The sequence below is a fragment of the Paralichthys olivaceus genome, chromosome 16, assembly GCF_024713975.1.
Source record: "Paralichthys olivaceus isolate ysfri-2021 chromosome 16, ASM2471397v2, whole genome shotgun sequence".
Classification (NCBI taxonomy): Eukaryota; Metazoa; Chordata; class Actinopteri; order Pleuronectiformes; family Paralichthyidae; genus Paralichthys; species Paralichthys olivaceus.
The window spans coordinates 1,173,120-1,185,355 of NC_091108.1; the positions used below are offsets into that span (position 1 = coordinate 1,173,120).

The following is a 12,236-nucleotide window of genomic DNA, read 5'->3' on the forward strand; positions in this document are numbered from 1 at the left end:
CAGACACCAGCTGAGCTCGCTGCTGCCTCAGGCCACTCTCCTCACTTACCCTCAAACAGGCTTCTCTTTTCTCCACCAGGGAACTCGAGAGAGCGACGGCAAATAACATAGCGGCTGATGATATCCAGGGTTGTTCCTGGCTGAAAATGAACCGCTTGTAGTGATGAATTTGGCCCGAGACGAGCGTGATCACTACACGTGCATCAATATGTTTTTTCTTTTATAAAAGTAAAATGATTTTACCAATCACAGGAAGTAGAGACGGCATTAAACAATAGAAGAAGAATAGGAAACATCTGCAGTCTTCACCTCCGACGATATAATGTTTGAACCACAAGGATTTGGTGCATTTGAACTAGGGTGGAGTACTGCGCATGAAGGGGGCGATGTTGGTAGTAATACCATAATGATGTTACCATGGCAACCAAATGAACCCCATGAACCGCTTCATTCATTTTCTCCATTCACACAGAAAAACTACGACACACCCGACTGACAACTGTAATCTCAACAGTGTTTAAGGAAAAAGTGCAGTTCTATATCTTCCCTAAGTTTCTCAGACCTCGTCTGTTTTTAACATCGTCGATGATTAAGTTTCTTCTACTCCATGAGATTATTCAGCAAAGACTTGGACTGATTTCATGAGACCAATCTGTGTCTGACGCAGATCATGTGTCATCAGAAAAATAAACTCTTGCCCATGTTCAAAATGTCTCAGCTGCTGGGCGAGGACCGTTTCCAGGACATCGAGAAGATCAAGACGATCGGCAGCACCTACATGGTCGTGTCTGGTCTGTCGCCTGAAAAACAGGTGAGAGCCTCATTCAACCTGAGATCAGTTGTGGTCACCTGCTGTTTGTAACCTGCATGCAGCACCAAGTGAGTGTAAGCCTTAAGAACTGGCTTCCTGCATTGGTTTTTTATTCTGTGAAAAACCACTGTAGCACTCAAAACAGACATAAGCTCACTAGCTTTGTGTACTTGAATGTGCACATGTAGCAAGAGTCAGAGAGACATCCTGCAGCTCTGACAGCCGGGTTAAAGACAGTTTTCTGTGTCAGGTCAACACAGTCCGTCTCATGTCCCTCAAGTGACAATTTTCCACTTTTGTGTCTGAGTCCGAGTCATGACGTCCAGCAGACTCACACTCTCCTTCTGCTTTCGCAGCAATGTGAAGATAAATGGGGGCACTTGTGTGCGTTGGCAGACTTTGCCATCGCCCTCAACGAGAGCATCCAGGAGATCAACAAGCACTCTTTCAACAACTTCGAGCTGAGGATCGGTAAGAGTGCTTTGTTTTGTTTTTAATGTTTTTTCCTTTTCATTTAATACTTCTTTTGTTTTATGCTTTAATCCAAATACATTTTCTGTTATGATGCCATCGCAACTACTTATCAGTCATTTCCACTTGTCATACATAGAACCATGTTGGCATTGTGTAACAGGGCAGCTGTTAAATGAATCACTTGTTTGACTTTGGAAGGTATGGCTCACGGCTCTGTGGTGGCGGGCGTGATCGGTGCCAAGAAGCCGCAGTATGACATCTGGGGGAAGACGGTGAACCTGTCCAGCCGGATGGACAGCACGGGCGTGAGTGGCAAGATCCAGGTGCCTGAGGAGACCTACCTGATCCTCAAGGAGCGAGGCTTTGCCTGTGAATACCGTGGTGAGATCTACGTGAAGGGCATCAGCGAGCAGGAGGGCAAGATCCGAACGCACTACTTGCTGGGCCGGGTGCAGCCCAACCCGCTCATCATGCAGCCGCGCAAAATCACCGGCCAGTACTCGCTGGCGGCCGTGGTGCTCGGCCTGGTGCAGTCCCTCAATCGACAGAAGCAAAAGCAGATCCTCAACGAGAACAACAATTCGGGCATCATGAAGGGTCACCACCACTACAACCGCAGGACGTTGTTAGCGCCCGGTGGCTCCGAGGTGGGAGGGGGGCATCACGCAGAAGTGGCTGACAAGACTGAGCTGTCCTGAACAGCAGACTGGAGCTTTAGTTCCATGCACATTTCTCAGAGGCAGAGATGCTCTTCAGGCAAAGATAATCCCAGTGGTTGAGTAAAAACCTCAGTGCAGCTAATGAACAGTGGTTTTCTGACAAAGTAATGTTTGCATACATCCACAATAGAAAAGCTGGTGAAAGTTCTTTAGGAGTCATAACTTTATCACGGCAGAACTGAACACAACCTGGCTCCTGATTACGGAATCGGACCAATCAGAGCATTGTAGGCTTTGTTATTGAGACATTATCATACCAGAGCTAAAAGCCACACAAAATGATAAGAAGTTTAGATCAGTGGAATTTTCTCAACTGACAGTGACTTCAACAGGATTGATACTAGTTGGAGCACAATGGAATCCATTACTAGGTTCAAGCTAGTAATGGAAAAGTAATGTAAAACTTTTTAAGCTTTCCAACCCTAATTATGGTTCTCAAAAGAAAGACCAACACGTTTCTGCAGGGTCGCTCACAAATTGCAGAAACATTCGAGTCCAACAGGTCTCACATGTAGTTATACTGTACATAAGCTGGATCCCTTTTGTTCGACGTAAGAGCAAATCATCTCACGATGAAACTTGCATCTTGGAAATTTGATCAATTCGGCCCCTCGGTGTCAAACAGGTAGATTAGGAGAGTTCAAAATCCTCATCTTAAAAACCTCTTTTGAAAAAGAATAGTACAAATATGCAAATACACAGACAAGTAAGTCCTGGGTTAAACTGTACTTTATAGTGATTTTGTCCATGAGCAGCACTAAGGGGCAATGCTTTTATATGTGGGTCCTCACTGTTTGTTTCTGTGATGCATTGTACGCATTTCTTCCCACTTTCATCAAGATCTACAGAAACACCAGAAAACATAGCAGTGCACCAGCAAACACAGGGAAGATGAAGGCTGCAAGCTTATATCTGTGGAAGTTAACAATGCAGGTTACAAACTCAACAAAAACTGGTGGAACAAAATGAGCGTGTTCATTAGATCTCAAGGATACAAACGATGAATGTAAACAAACTGTTTACAAGAAACCTCCACAGGGCACCTTGATGAGGTTGATTAGAATGTTAGCTTGTTTACCTGGCTCCTAAGCCAGTGAGCTACTCTTTCAACGTTATGCATATCAGGTAGGAAAGAATGACTTGCATATTTTCAGCAGCTATTTCATTCTTCCAGGTTTCCCAGTTAGCCTGACTTCTTCCACTGAGGTTTAACTCAACCAGTGAGCTTATTCCTGTCTCCTGAATCAACTCTGCTTTTGATGAATGTTTGTAGAACTGAAACTCTACTTTGTCCCTGAAGGAAGTGGAGGAGTTGGTGTGGAGGAGCGAGGGAGGAACTTGACGGGACCGCTACGTTCCGTTTTCATACGCCCTCACCTGTTCAATGTCTGTTCGACTGATTCCCTCAGACTGTCTGACGTTCCTCCTGTCGTTTCAACTTCCCCTTTTTACGTCGACTGGCCACTGGCCCTTCCCTGTCCAAAACCCAGAGACCCTTTCCCGCTCAGACCCTCGCCCGGTGTTGATGTTTCTTTTTTGTATTTCTTTTATATATGACAACACAATAAAAAGGGGTCTAATTTTCTATATATGGCACATGTCTGGTTCTTTATTTAGTCACATTTCTGGTATTAGATTTGTTGTGAGGAGAATGGGAAGACAACCGGGACTAGGAGGTTCCGAGAACTCAAGAGCTCAAACTATTCTGGGGCGTTCAATGTGTTTCAATGCGAGATGGATATTAAATAAAAAAAATGATTTGCTGTGAGATACACATTTATCATGATGGTGGGTGGTAGGAGGAGTCAGTCTTTACAAGATTGTTATACTTTTTTTTTTCTTTTTTTACGGAGAGTTGATTTTCACACAGAAAGTTAAAGGTCCAGTGTGTAAGATTTAGGTGAAAGGATCTATTGGCAGAAATGTTATGTCAAATAACCCGTGTGATGTTTTCACTAGTGTTTCATCTAAATTGTATGAATTGTAGTTTTCTTTACCCTAGAATGGGCCCTTTATATTTAAATACTTTATATACCAATACTTTATATTTACATCAGGAGGGGGTCCTCTCTACAGAGGCAGCCATGTTTTTTACAGTAGCTCAGATTGGACAAACTAAACCTTTGGAGATTTTATGACGACCGAAGCTGCCACAGGTTCTCTGTCATGTTTTTTTGACACTTCACCACTAGATGTCACTAAATTCTAAAGAAAAAGCTCCATAATTGACTACAGACGAGCGGCAGCTTACATTTCCACACCAGAGGAAGAACACTTCTCCTTGAAAAAGGTTTCGATGAATCACAGACGAGTCCGAGTCAGAGAAACGTGAAGCGTGAAGAATCTGGAAATGAAAGCAGGCACCTGCAGGATGTTTCCAAACCATCTGGGCTCTGACCGACTGAGCTGATGGTTGATGATCTGAATTAGACCTGAACAGACGCACTGTTCTCAGATACAACACAAATCTTCAGGAGCAGAACTATAGGACTCCGACTTCTGATGAGTAGTTTCTTTGAATTTTGTCTGACTTGTAAGTAAGTTGGTGAACTGCTCTACTGTACAAACCACTGACACTCGACATTTAATGCCTCAAATACATCAGACTTCTGTTGTGTGGGATGATGTGAGTTCAAACCCTGGATATTTGGTGTGTAAGACCAGCAACAAGCTGCCTGTCAGAGCAGATATAATAATTAACAATATTTAGCAATTAAAAGGGGCTCAGCAACTAAAACCCACATGCAGTGTGTAAAAACCTCCACTAGATGGCAGCAGACACTCAGGCGAATATGATTACAGGCAGAGTTCTGCTGCAGGAACGTTTCATCCTCACTGTTATCGACATTTACCTCCAGATACACTTCATCACTGCCGAATGTGAGGACATCTAGAATCCATCACTTGCTTCTTCACAAAATGAATAACAGGTCGAGGTGTGATGTTTACAGGACATATCAACGGTATTTCACCTCATCACAGTAAAGACGAACTGATCAAGAAATGTGAAAATCCAAACTGATATTTGATCTGTTTGTCGATACAAAGAAGAAGACTTACACGTGTGGTCTCTGATCTCTAAGGTGGACAACAAGAACCAAAACTGGACGGCCCTCTCGTAGCTGGATGCAGCATAGGTCTCTAACTCATTGTAAGATATGAGATCTCCATCAGGCTTGGCATGTTTTGTTTCACCACAAGTGGCGGGAGACCTGTTGCCGCCCCCTTGAAGGTTTTTTTAAGTGCCCTCGTCTGTACCGTAAGAATCTGTGAATGCAGTTGAACTCCTCCAGGGAGTTGCACCTTCTGACCACTTAGGGTCAGTAGATAACAACAGAAATGTCACGTGCATAAATGCATAATTCCAATAATATCCAAACATGGCAGCTACAGTTTTACTGAGGTCTGGATAATGAAGGGTAATGGTCATACATCCACAAATACAAAGCAAATACTGCAGGTTCAAGTTTACCAAGGTTGAGCTCTACACAAACTCATGCTGTGATTTGCGTCACTGCAGGACGTGAAGTTTTATTTGGAAGTAAACAGGAGGAGAAGTTTTTCCACTGATACATTTGTGTATGTGTGACCGTGTCGTCAACAACATAATTTTGTAAGACTTCGTGCGTCCACACTTTCAAACTTCTTTCAGACAACAGGGCAGATGAAGCCTCAACACACAAACTGATCAAGTCAGACTAATTTGAATAATTATATTTTAATGTTGGAAGAGTTGCATCTCAGCTTTTAAGTATCTTCTACTCTCCTCTCAGTCTCCAGTAGGTTTTCCCAAATAGAGAAAACGCTGATGAATAACACAGTAAATCAAACAGAACTCGGAGCATCCTGTCACCACGACGACAAACACAAACGCCGTGTGTCCAGGAGGGATGGATTAGGTTTTTTCTCGTTTCCCTCCCTTATATGGATTTTCTGTTAAAACGTGAAGGAGGGCGAAAGAGGAGGAAGAAACGACGGGAGAGGCAGATATGGGGAGAACGGAGTTGCCATGGCGACCATTGGCATGTTGGGGGTGCAGTGTGTGTGTGTGTGTGTTGGATTTCTGATGCTGGACCTGAGAAAATAATTCTGCAGAGGGAATAGACGGAAGAGAAAGAAGAGCTTCACTGTCACATCTTTAAAAATGGCTATATGCAAGCAGGTGGAGCACATTTAATACCAGGTTCAGCGAGACGTCGGTCATACTGAGGTTTTACATGCCCACATAGATCTGAGAAGTGTAATTACCCCGTGAGGGTGGAGCCACATGGGTGTGTGAGGCCTTTAAATATTTAAATATAATAACGACAAATACACTTCTGTCATAACACATTGGAATTGATATAATAAAGTCATTTGAAGCCTCAATTTTGAGGGTTGACTCGAATTCATGAAAGATCCACACAAAACTTAAAATTGATGAGGGTAAATCTTTAACTCCAACATTCTTATGACACTTAAAACTCTTAGAATTCCAGAAACGTTCAAATCCAGATCCCTGAGCATTGTGTTTATTTTATAAATATACTGCACGTCACGTGTGAGACAGTTTGTCACTCCTGTTAGAGGAGAACACATTTTGACTTGCACTGAAACAACAGCTCTGGTGAACAGTATCAACACGACAGGACAGGCTCTAATGGATTTAATCATCCAGGCAGCCTTGGCCTTGGGGGGGGGGGGGGGGGTGTCAAAGTTCAAAGTCGAGGCCGATCTCGTGTATTTGGCTCATTTCTGCTCCCAGAGGTCTTTGACCCGACTGACCATGAACACAACGCGGGCAAATCTATTGGTTCTGTGGTTAAGATTAACAGCCTCACCGAGCTGCCACCATGGTTTACAGATGTGCTGTTGTAATGTTCTCTCACACACAGAGAGACACACACACACCCAGTGGCATCACAGCTGAGCACAGATTTTTAACTCAGAGCTCAGCAGCTTCTTGTCTGGGTGAGATGAAGCCGACAGGTTGACACAGAGTCCAGAGATTTAATTTACAGTGGATAAAAGTCTCCGTCCAAACCACCAGCTCCACACTGGCCCTTTAAAACCAACAAGACCACCTGACCGCAGGTTAAGGGCCCTCACCTCGCTGCCATCGAAACACACTTTGCATCATCGCTTCTCTGCATCTGTTAAATCTGAATAAATGGTTTAAAACATCCAAGTCAAACTCACAATTTCTGAAGCCGCTTGACTGCAAATCAGAAGTCCCTTTCACCATGGCAACCGCCTCCCTCCATGCCGGTGTTGCTCCTCAGTCGAAGCACAGAGTCGATCACCATCTGGCGGAGAGAGGCGAGAGAGAAACAGACAAGCACACGCTGTTACAGAAAACCACACACGCCTGAAAAACATTTTTAAATGGTTTACCCATCAAGTCTGATCTGGTGAAATCAAAACCATAAAATGATCAAAATGGTGTGGCAGTGATTTGACCTGCGGTTTAACCCAGATGCTGATCACTGCTGTAGTTTATCTGAGTGCATAAAAGATTCTACTTAAGACACACTGTCCCGCCCCCATTGACTTCTATAGATCGCCCGTCACCTGTTTATTCACTTTTATTAGTATTAAAGATATCACGTGTCCAGATTCAACACACCTGGGCCATTAACAATACACATGGCACGTGTGAAGCCGAGACATACGTTCCAGTAGTAGTCAGTAGACGTGCAGCGCTGCATGAGCTCCTGCATCAGACATGTGATCACACTGTCACCCAGAGGATCCATCCAGCCTCAGTTATTCATATGTCTGTTGTCCACCCACTCCATGCATAGAAATGGTGGACGGGGGGGACGGGGGGACGGGGGGGAGTGAAAGGGTGCATGGTCAGTGACACAAACGTCCCTGCTCCCCCCCCTCCAGAGACTGGGCGCCCTACATTCAACCATCAAACCCACTGTTACATAAAACCGCCACCACCACACAAGCAGGCTTGCTGCCTGTTGCTAGGCAACAAGCCCTGGAGCCCCGTCGCCGAGCCTTGCTGGGCCGCGGCCGCCGTACCTGGTGGTGTTCAAATGGGTCAGCGAGGACAAAAGAAAAGAGACAAACCAGGCAATCCAATAATTAAAAAATAAACCACGAAGCCATGTCCCTGGGAGCGGTCGGGGCGACATAATGTGGTGAGCGAGTGAGAGAGGACCGAGGAGCAGAGAGGACGTTTTCTTTCAAACTGAGACAGCAGCTGTCTGAATACACTCGAACTGGAGGATGAACATGAATCTCCCCTCAGACATTCCCTGCTTTTCAGATGGTGGTGGCATGTGTGTGTGTGTGTGTGTGTGTGTGTGTGTGTGTGTGTGTGTGTGTGGAGGCCACAACATAATGATTTCCATCATTTTCATACTTTTTAAATGGAAGCAGCTGGTCCCGGTATATTTATCCACATTTTTCCTCCAGCATGTTTCCATCTGTCACTTTGTCCCTTTTGTTTTATGAATTTAAAGGAGATTGAAAAGTGAAGCACCAACAGATATGTAATGAGAAGCTGCAGCAGACGAGAGGACTGTTCAGAGAAGTGATCGTCAGAGATCACACAGATATGAATCAACATTCAGACCGAGGACAGGTCTTCAAGTTCAAATAGATTTTAGATAAACACGGGCAGCGGATAAGAAATGAAGGATTCTGCAAACGCTGCAAATGTTAGTTATCAACTGATTAACTAAACTTCTCCCTGAAACAGCCATCGTCCAATCACAGCTCAGAGCAGTGGACTTCACATGCTGACCAGTGAGGCTGTGTCCAACCTCCTCCTGCATCCACAAGTATTTATATATGAATACATGTACACACATATGGTAACCGTATATATATTAAGATTACATGAACATTTAGCAGTTTGCTCCTCACCTCAGTTGATGTGATGAGAGGATCATGTGTATACATATATATATATATATATATATATATATATATATATATATACATGTTGGGATCGATGGGTGATCTCATAAAGAATAAATATTCTTCTCTTCTTCTCTTCATTCAGCGATTGAAAAGAAGTTTGTTTCTTGAAAAGTTGTTTTTCCCTCTGAACTAACTTCGGCGCGTGAGATGTGTCAGCTAGCATACTGAGCTACTGATGCTAACGCTGCTAACGGCGGTTAGCACGTGGTCAAAGCGCAGTGAACCCGCCGAGAATCGCACAGATCTACTGACCCGTGTTTAACCCGGGTCAAAGTCTGCATGTACCCGGGTTAAAGTCCACCTCTGCCCGGGTGACGAGCCGGCTCTCAGCGTTCACACTGAACTTCCGCTCCGGAACTTTCATCTCAATAAAGTTTGTCACCACGTCCCGCCCCCTGACCGTTTTGATTGGTCCGAGAGCTGAGTGACATCTAATGACAGGTGACCTCAGAGGTTGGGTTCAGGTCAGAGGCTCTCACACAATAAATAACTTAAATAACTCATTTGGTCTTTTATATATTATATATATTCATTAATAAATATAAAAGCTCAGTTAGATTTGGTCTTTTATATATTATATATATTCATTAATAAATATAAAAGCTCAGTTAGATTCTGTGTGTGTTTGAGAGGGCTGTTTTATTTTAGATCATTTGAAACTGATAAAAACTGTAAACGCCCCAGAAATACATGAAATATATGAAATACATGAATATCAGTCAGTGTCACTTCATCAGTCCTCAGACAGAAGGTCAATGAGATTTAATCCATGGTGTTCTTAACTTTTTTATGATTTTTACTTTGATTTTTTTTTTTATGTATATTTGAGATAAGACAGAACGTAAGATAAAAACATTGTTTTTCTAAAATGTGCAGTATAGAGATTGAGATCAAGGTCGTGTTTTCATTTTATATTGAATTTGCTCGTTGTTGTTTTTGCCTCTGGATTTTTAAATTTCGCAATAAAAAACAAATACCAGAAAACCCCATGTTTCCCAGTGTTAATGTTTTCATTTCCCAAACTGTTATAGGCTGGGAAATCTTTCCCAAAGAGAGAGTGAAAAATAAAGACTTTTATTGAATTGGTATTTAAAAATATAAAAATTCTGTCATCAGTGTTTGGAAAAGTAAATGTTTCATGAAATAAAAACTGTGGTGTCTCAAAAAGAGTTGTGAATAAAAGGGAAGCACCAGACACACACACACACACACACACACACACACACACACACACACAGAGCAGCCCTCACGCTCGCTCTTTTAACTCCTGCTCACCAACAGATCTCCACACTGCCTCTGAATTATTAACGACTCCCTCATCAATGTTTGATTCCACATTTTACGATTCACTATCTACACGCGGCTCCCGCTCATGATATGCTCCCTTTAAAATGTACACGGCCCAACGTGCCGAGTCCCAGGCTGAGATTAACAGGAGCTGGTTTCACTGGCTTCTGCTGCATTTACCGATAATAATATCTAGACAGTAATTATGACAGTTATTTGGAACACGCTCACAAGTGTTTGTTTATTTCTTAATAATCTTATTTGACACGTCTGTTTTTCTGTGCAGCAATTTCTTCAACCCAAGACAATTCTCAGAGTTCTCAGGAGGAGATATGTGGGTTTCATTTTCAGAAATTAAATCAAAACACTGTGACAAGAAAACATACATATTAAATTAGAAGTTTCAATGCAGCTTGATGCGTCAGTGAAATTCTGGAAACAATGAACATTACGAGAATCAGGTGATGATTTGAATCCGTCACGTGGTTGAAAATCATCTGTCTCTCTCTTGTGTGAAAATGAGGAATGTGCAGCATCTCGTCTCATCAGCTCCACATGGTCGTCAGAATCAGGACCTGGAGGAAACTGTCTCTTTAGTGGAGGAGGACATGTTTGGTCACATCTGGGAGTTTTTAGAGTTTCTCTACAAACAATCAGATTGATCACGATTTTACATCCAGAAAGAGAAGAACTCCAGAGAGCTCAGTTCTGCTTCAGTGTTAACTCCTGGAAAAGAGTTTCTATCTTTTATCTCAAAATAATATGACTGTACTCTTTTATTATGAGTTCCCAAAATCAAAGTGTATTTGTCTTCAACATGGCTGTCGTACTCCGCCGTGGTTTGAGTTATGAGGAAGAAACAATCAGAGAAATTGGTCCCGGGACAATTTGAGCTGCAGAGCAAATACAGCCAACATATGTTCAGCCCATTTCTGTTTCAGGTGTCAGTGTAGATCTGAGACTTTTAGTGTAAGAGGTTTACCTGAAACGACTTTCTGTCTCCTCGCCTGCTTGTCTCCCTTTCTGACAGACATAAAAAAAAACAAAGCTGCACGCTTGTTAATTTTGTACCAAAAATAACCTCCACTTAAGATTTCGTGACAATAGTCCCACCACAGTCTGTCATCGCACCTCTCAACTTGAAAAGCGCTGAAAATAGTTGCACTCTATGAATTTCTGTCACTGCTCAACCTATAAACCTCTTAAACAGAGGCAGTCAGAGACAAATACGCCCGTCCGTCCCAGGAGAGTCTCTCGAGGGAGAAATTGTGAATCTGGGACAGTCGATGGCGTTGCGGTTGACTGATGCAGGACAGTGCACGTAGCAATCTGCTGTAATCACTGAGCTTAACTATCTATAATTCAGGAGACTGGGGGGGGGGGTCTTCACTCAGAGGCTGATGATTCAAAGGACAGGCAGACTGTCTGTAGATCAGGATTCATCAGACCTGCTCAATGGGGGGGGGGCAGCATCTGAAAACAAGTGGACAAGTTCAGTGATTCGATGACGGACATGTTGACCACAGCCGTAGAGCTCAATGGCTCTGGAGGTAAAATTCTCTAATATAATATAAAGCTAAATATAATGTGAACATAATCTTCAAACAGGATCATTTTACCATCCAAGGTAGAATCACCACAAACCACCAGATTGTGAAACGATGTCGTATTAATCTCCCGTAGAAGCCACAAGTTTGCAGTGTCAAGGAGAAGAACTTCACTACCCACAATCCTCAGGTGCTGTAATGATGGCTGTGATGGGTGGAGCTTGCGGTTGCCATGGAACTGTCCACTCCTACTGTACCAGGTTCTGGTTGTGTGACCTCTCCAACGTGTCTTTACTTCACAAATCAGCCGTCACTTAGCCCCGTATCGATCCACCCCTTTTAAATACGCAGCAGCGGCGCTGGTGGGTCCGATTCTAGAAATGATACGATAAAATGCATTTCATTGATCCCTGAGGTGAAAGTGTGGCAGAGCAGCAGACATGAAGCAAAGGATCTAAACAAGACACAGATCAAATGTGC

General features: G+C 43.2%; 1 protein-coding gene and 1 long non-coding RNA gene across 3 annotated transcripts in view; one reads left to right on the plus strand and one right to left on the minus strand.

The window, feature by feature from the left end:
- Positions 1 to 3,591, plus strand: part of adcy8 (adenylate cyclase 8 (brain)) — a 53,608-nt gene extending 50,017 nt beyond the window's left edge. For both annotated transcript variants that reach the window (XM_069510758.1, XM_069510759.1), the window contains 3 exons: positions 719 to 811; positions 1,168 to 1,282; positions 1,484 to 3,591. In XM_069510758.1, the coding sequence (XP_069366859.1) occupies positions 719 to 811; positions 1,168 to 1,282; positions 1,484 to 1,983 (708 nt within the window). In that variant the 3' untranslated portion in view covers positions 1,984 to 3,591. The remainder of the gene's footprint in view (positions 1 to 718; positions 812 to 1,167; positions 1,283 to 1,483) is intronic.
- Positions 1 to 9,272, minus strand: part of LOC138405037 (uncharacterized) — a 30,722-nt gene extending 21,450 nt beyond the window's left edge. The window contains exons 1-2 of the long non-coding RNA XR_011238693.1: positions 8,866 to 9,272; positions 7,183 to 7,289 (exon numbers count right to left, since the gene is read on the minus strand). This is a non-coding gene — a long non-coding RNA (uncharacterized lncRNA). The remainder of the gene's footprint in view (positions 1 to 7,182; positions 7,290 to 8,865) is intronic.
- Between the last annotated feature and the right edge of the window lie 2,964 nt (positions 9,273 to 12,236).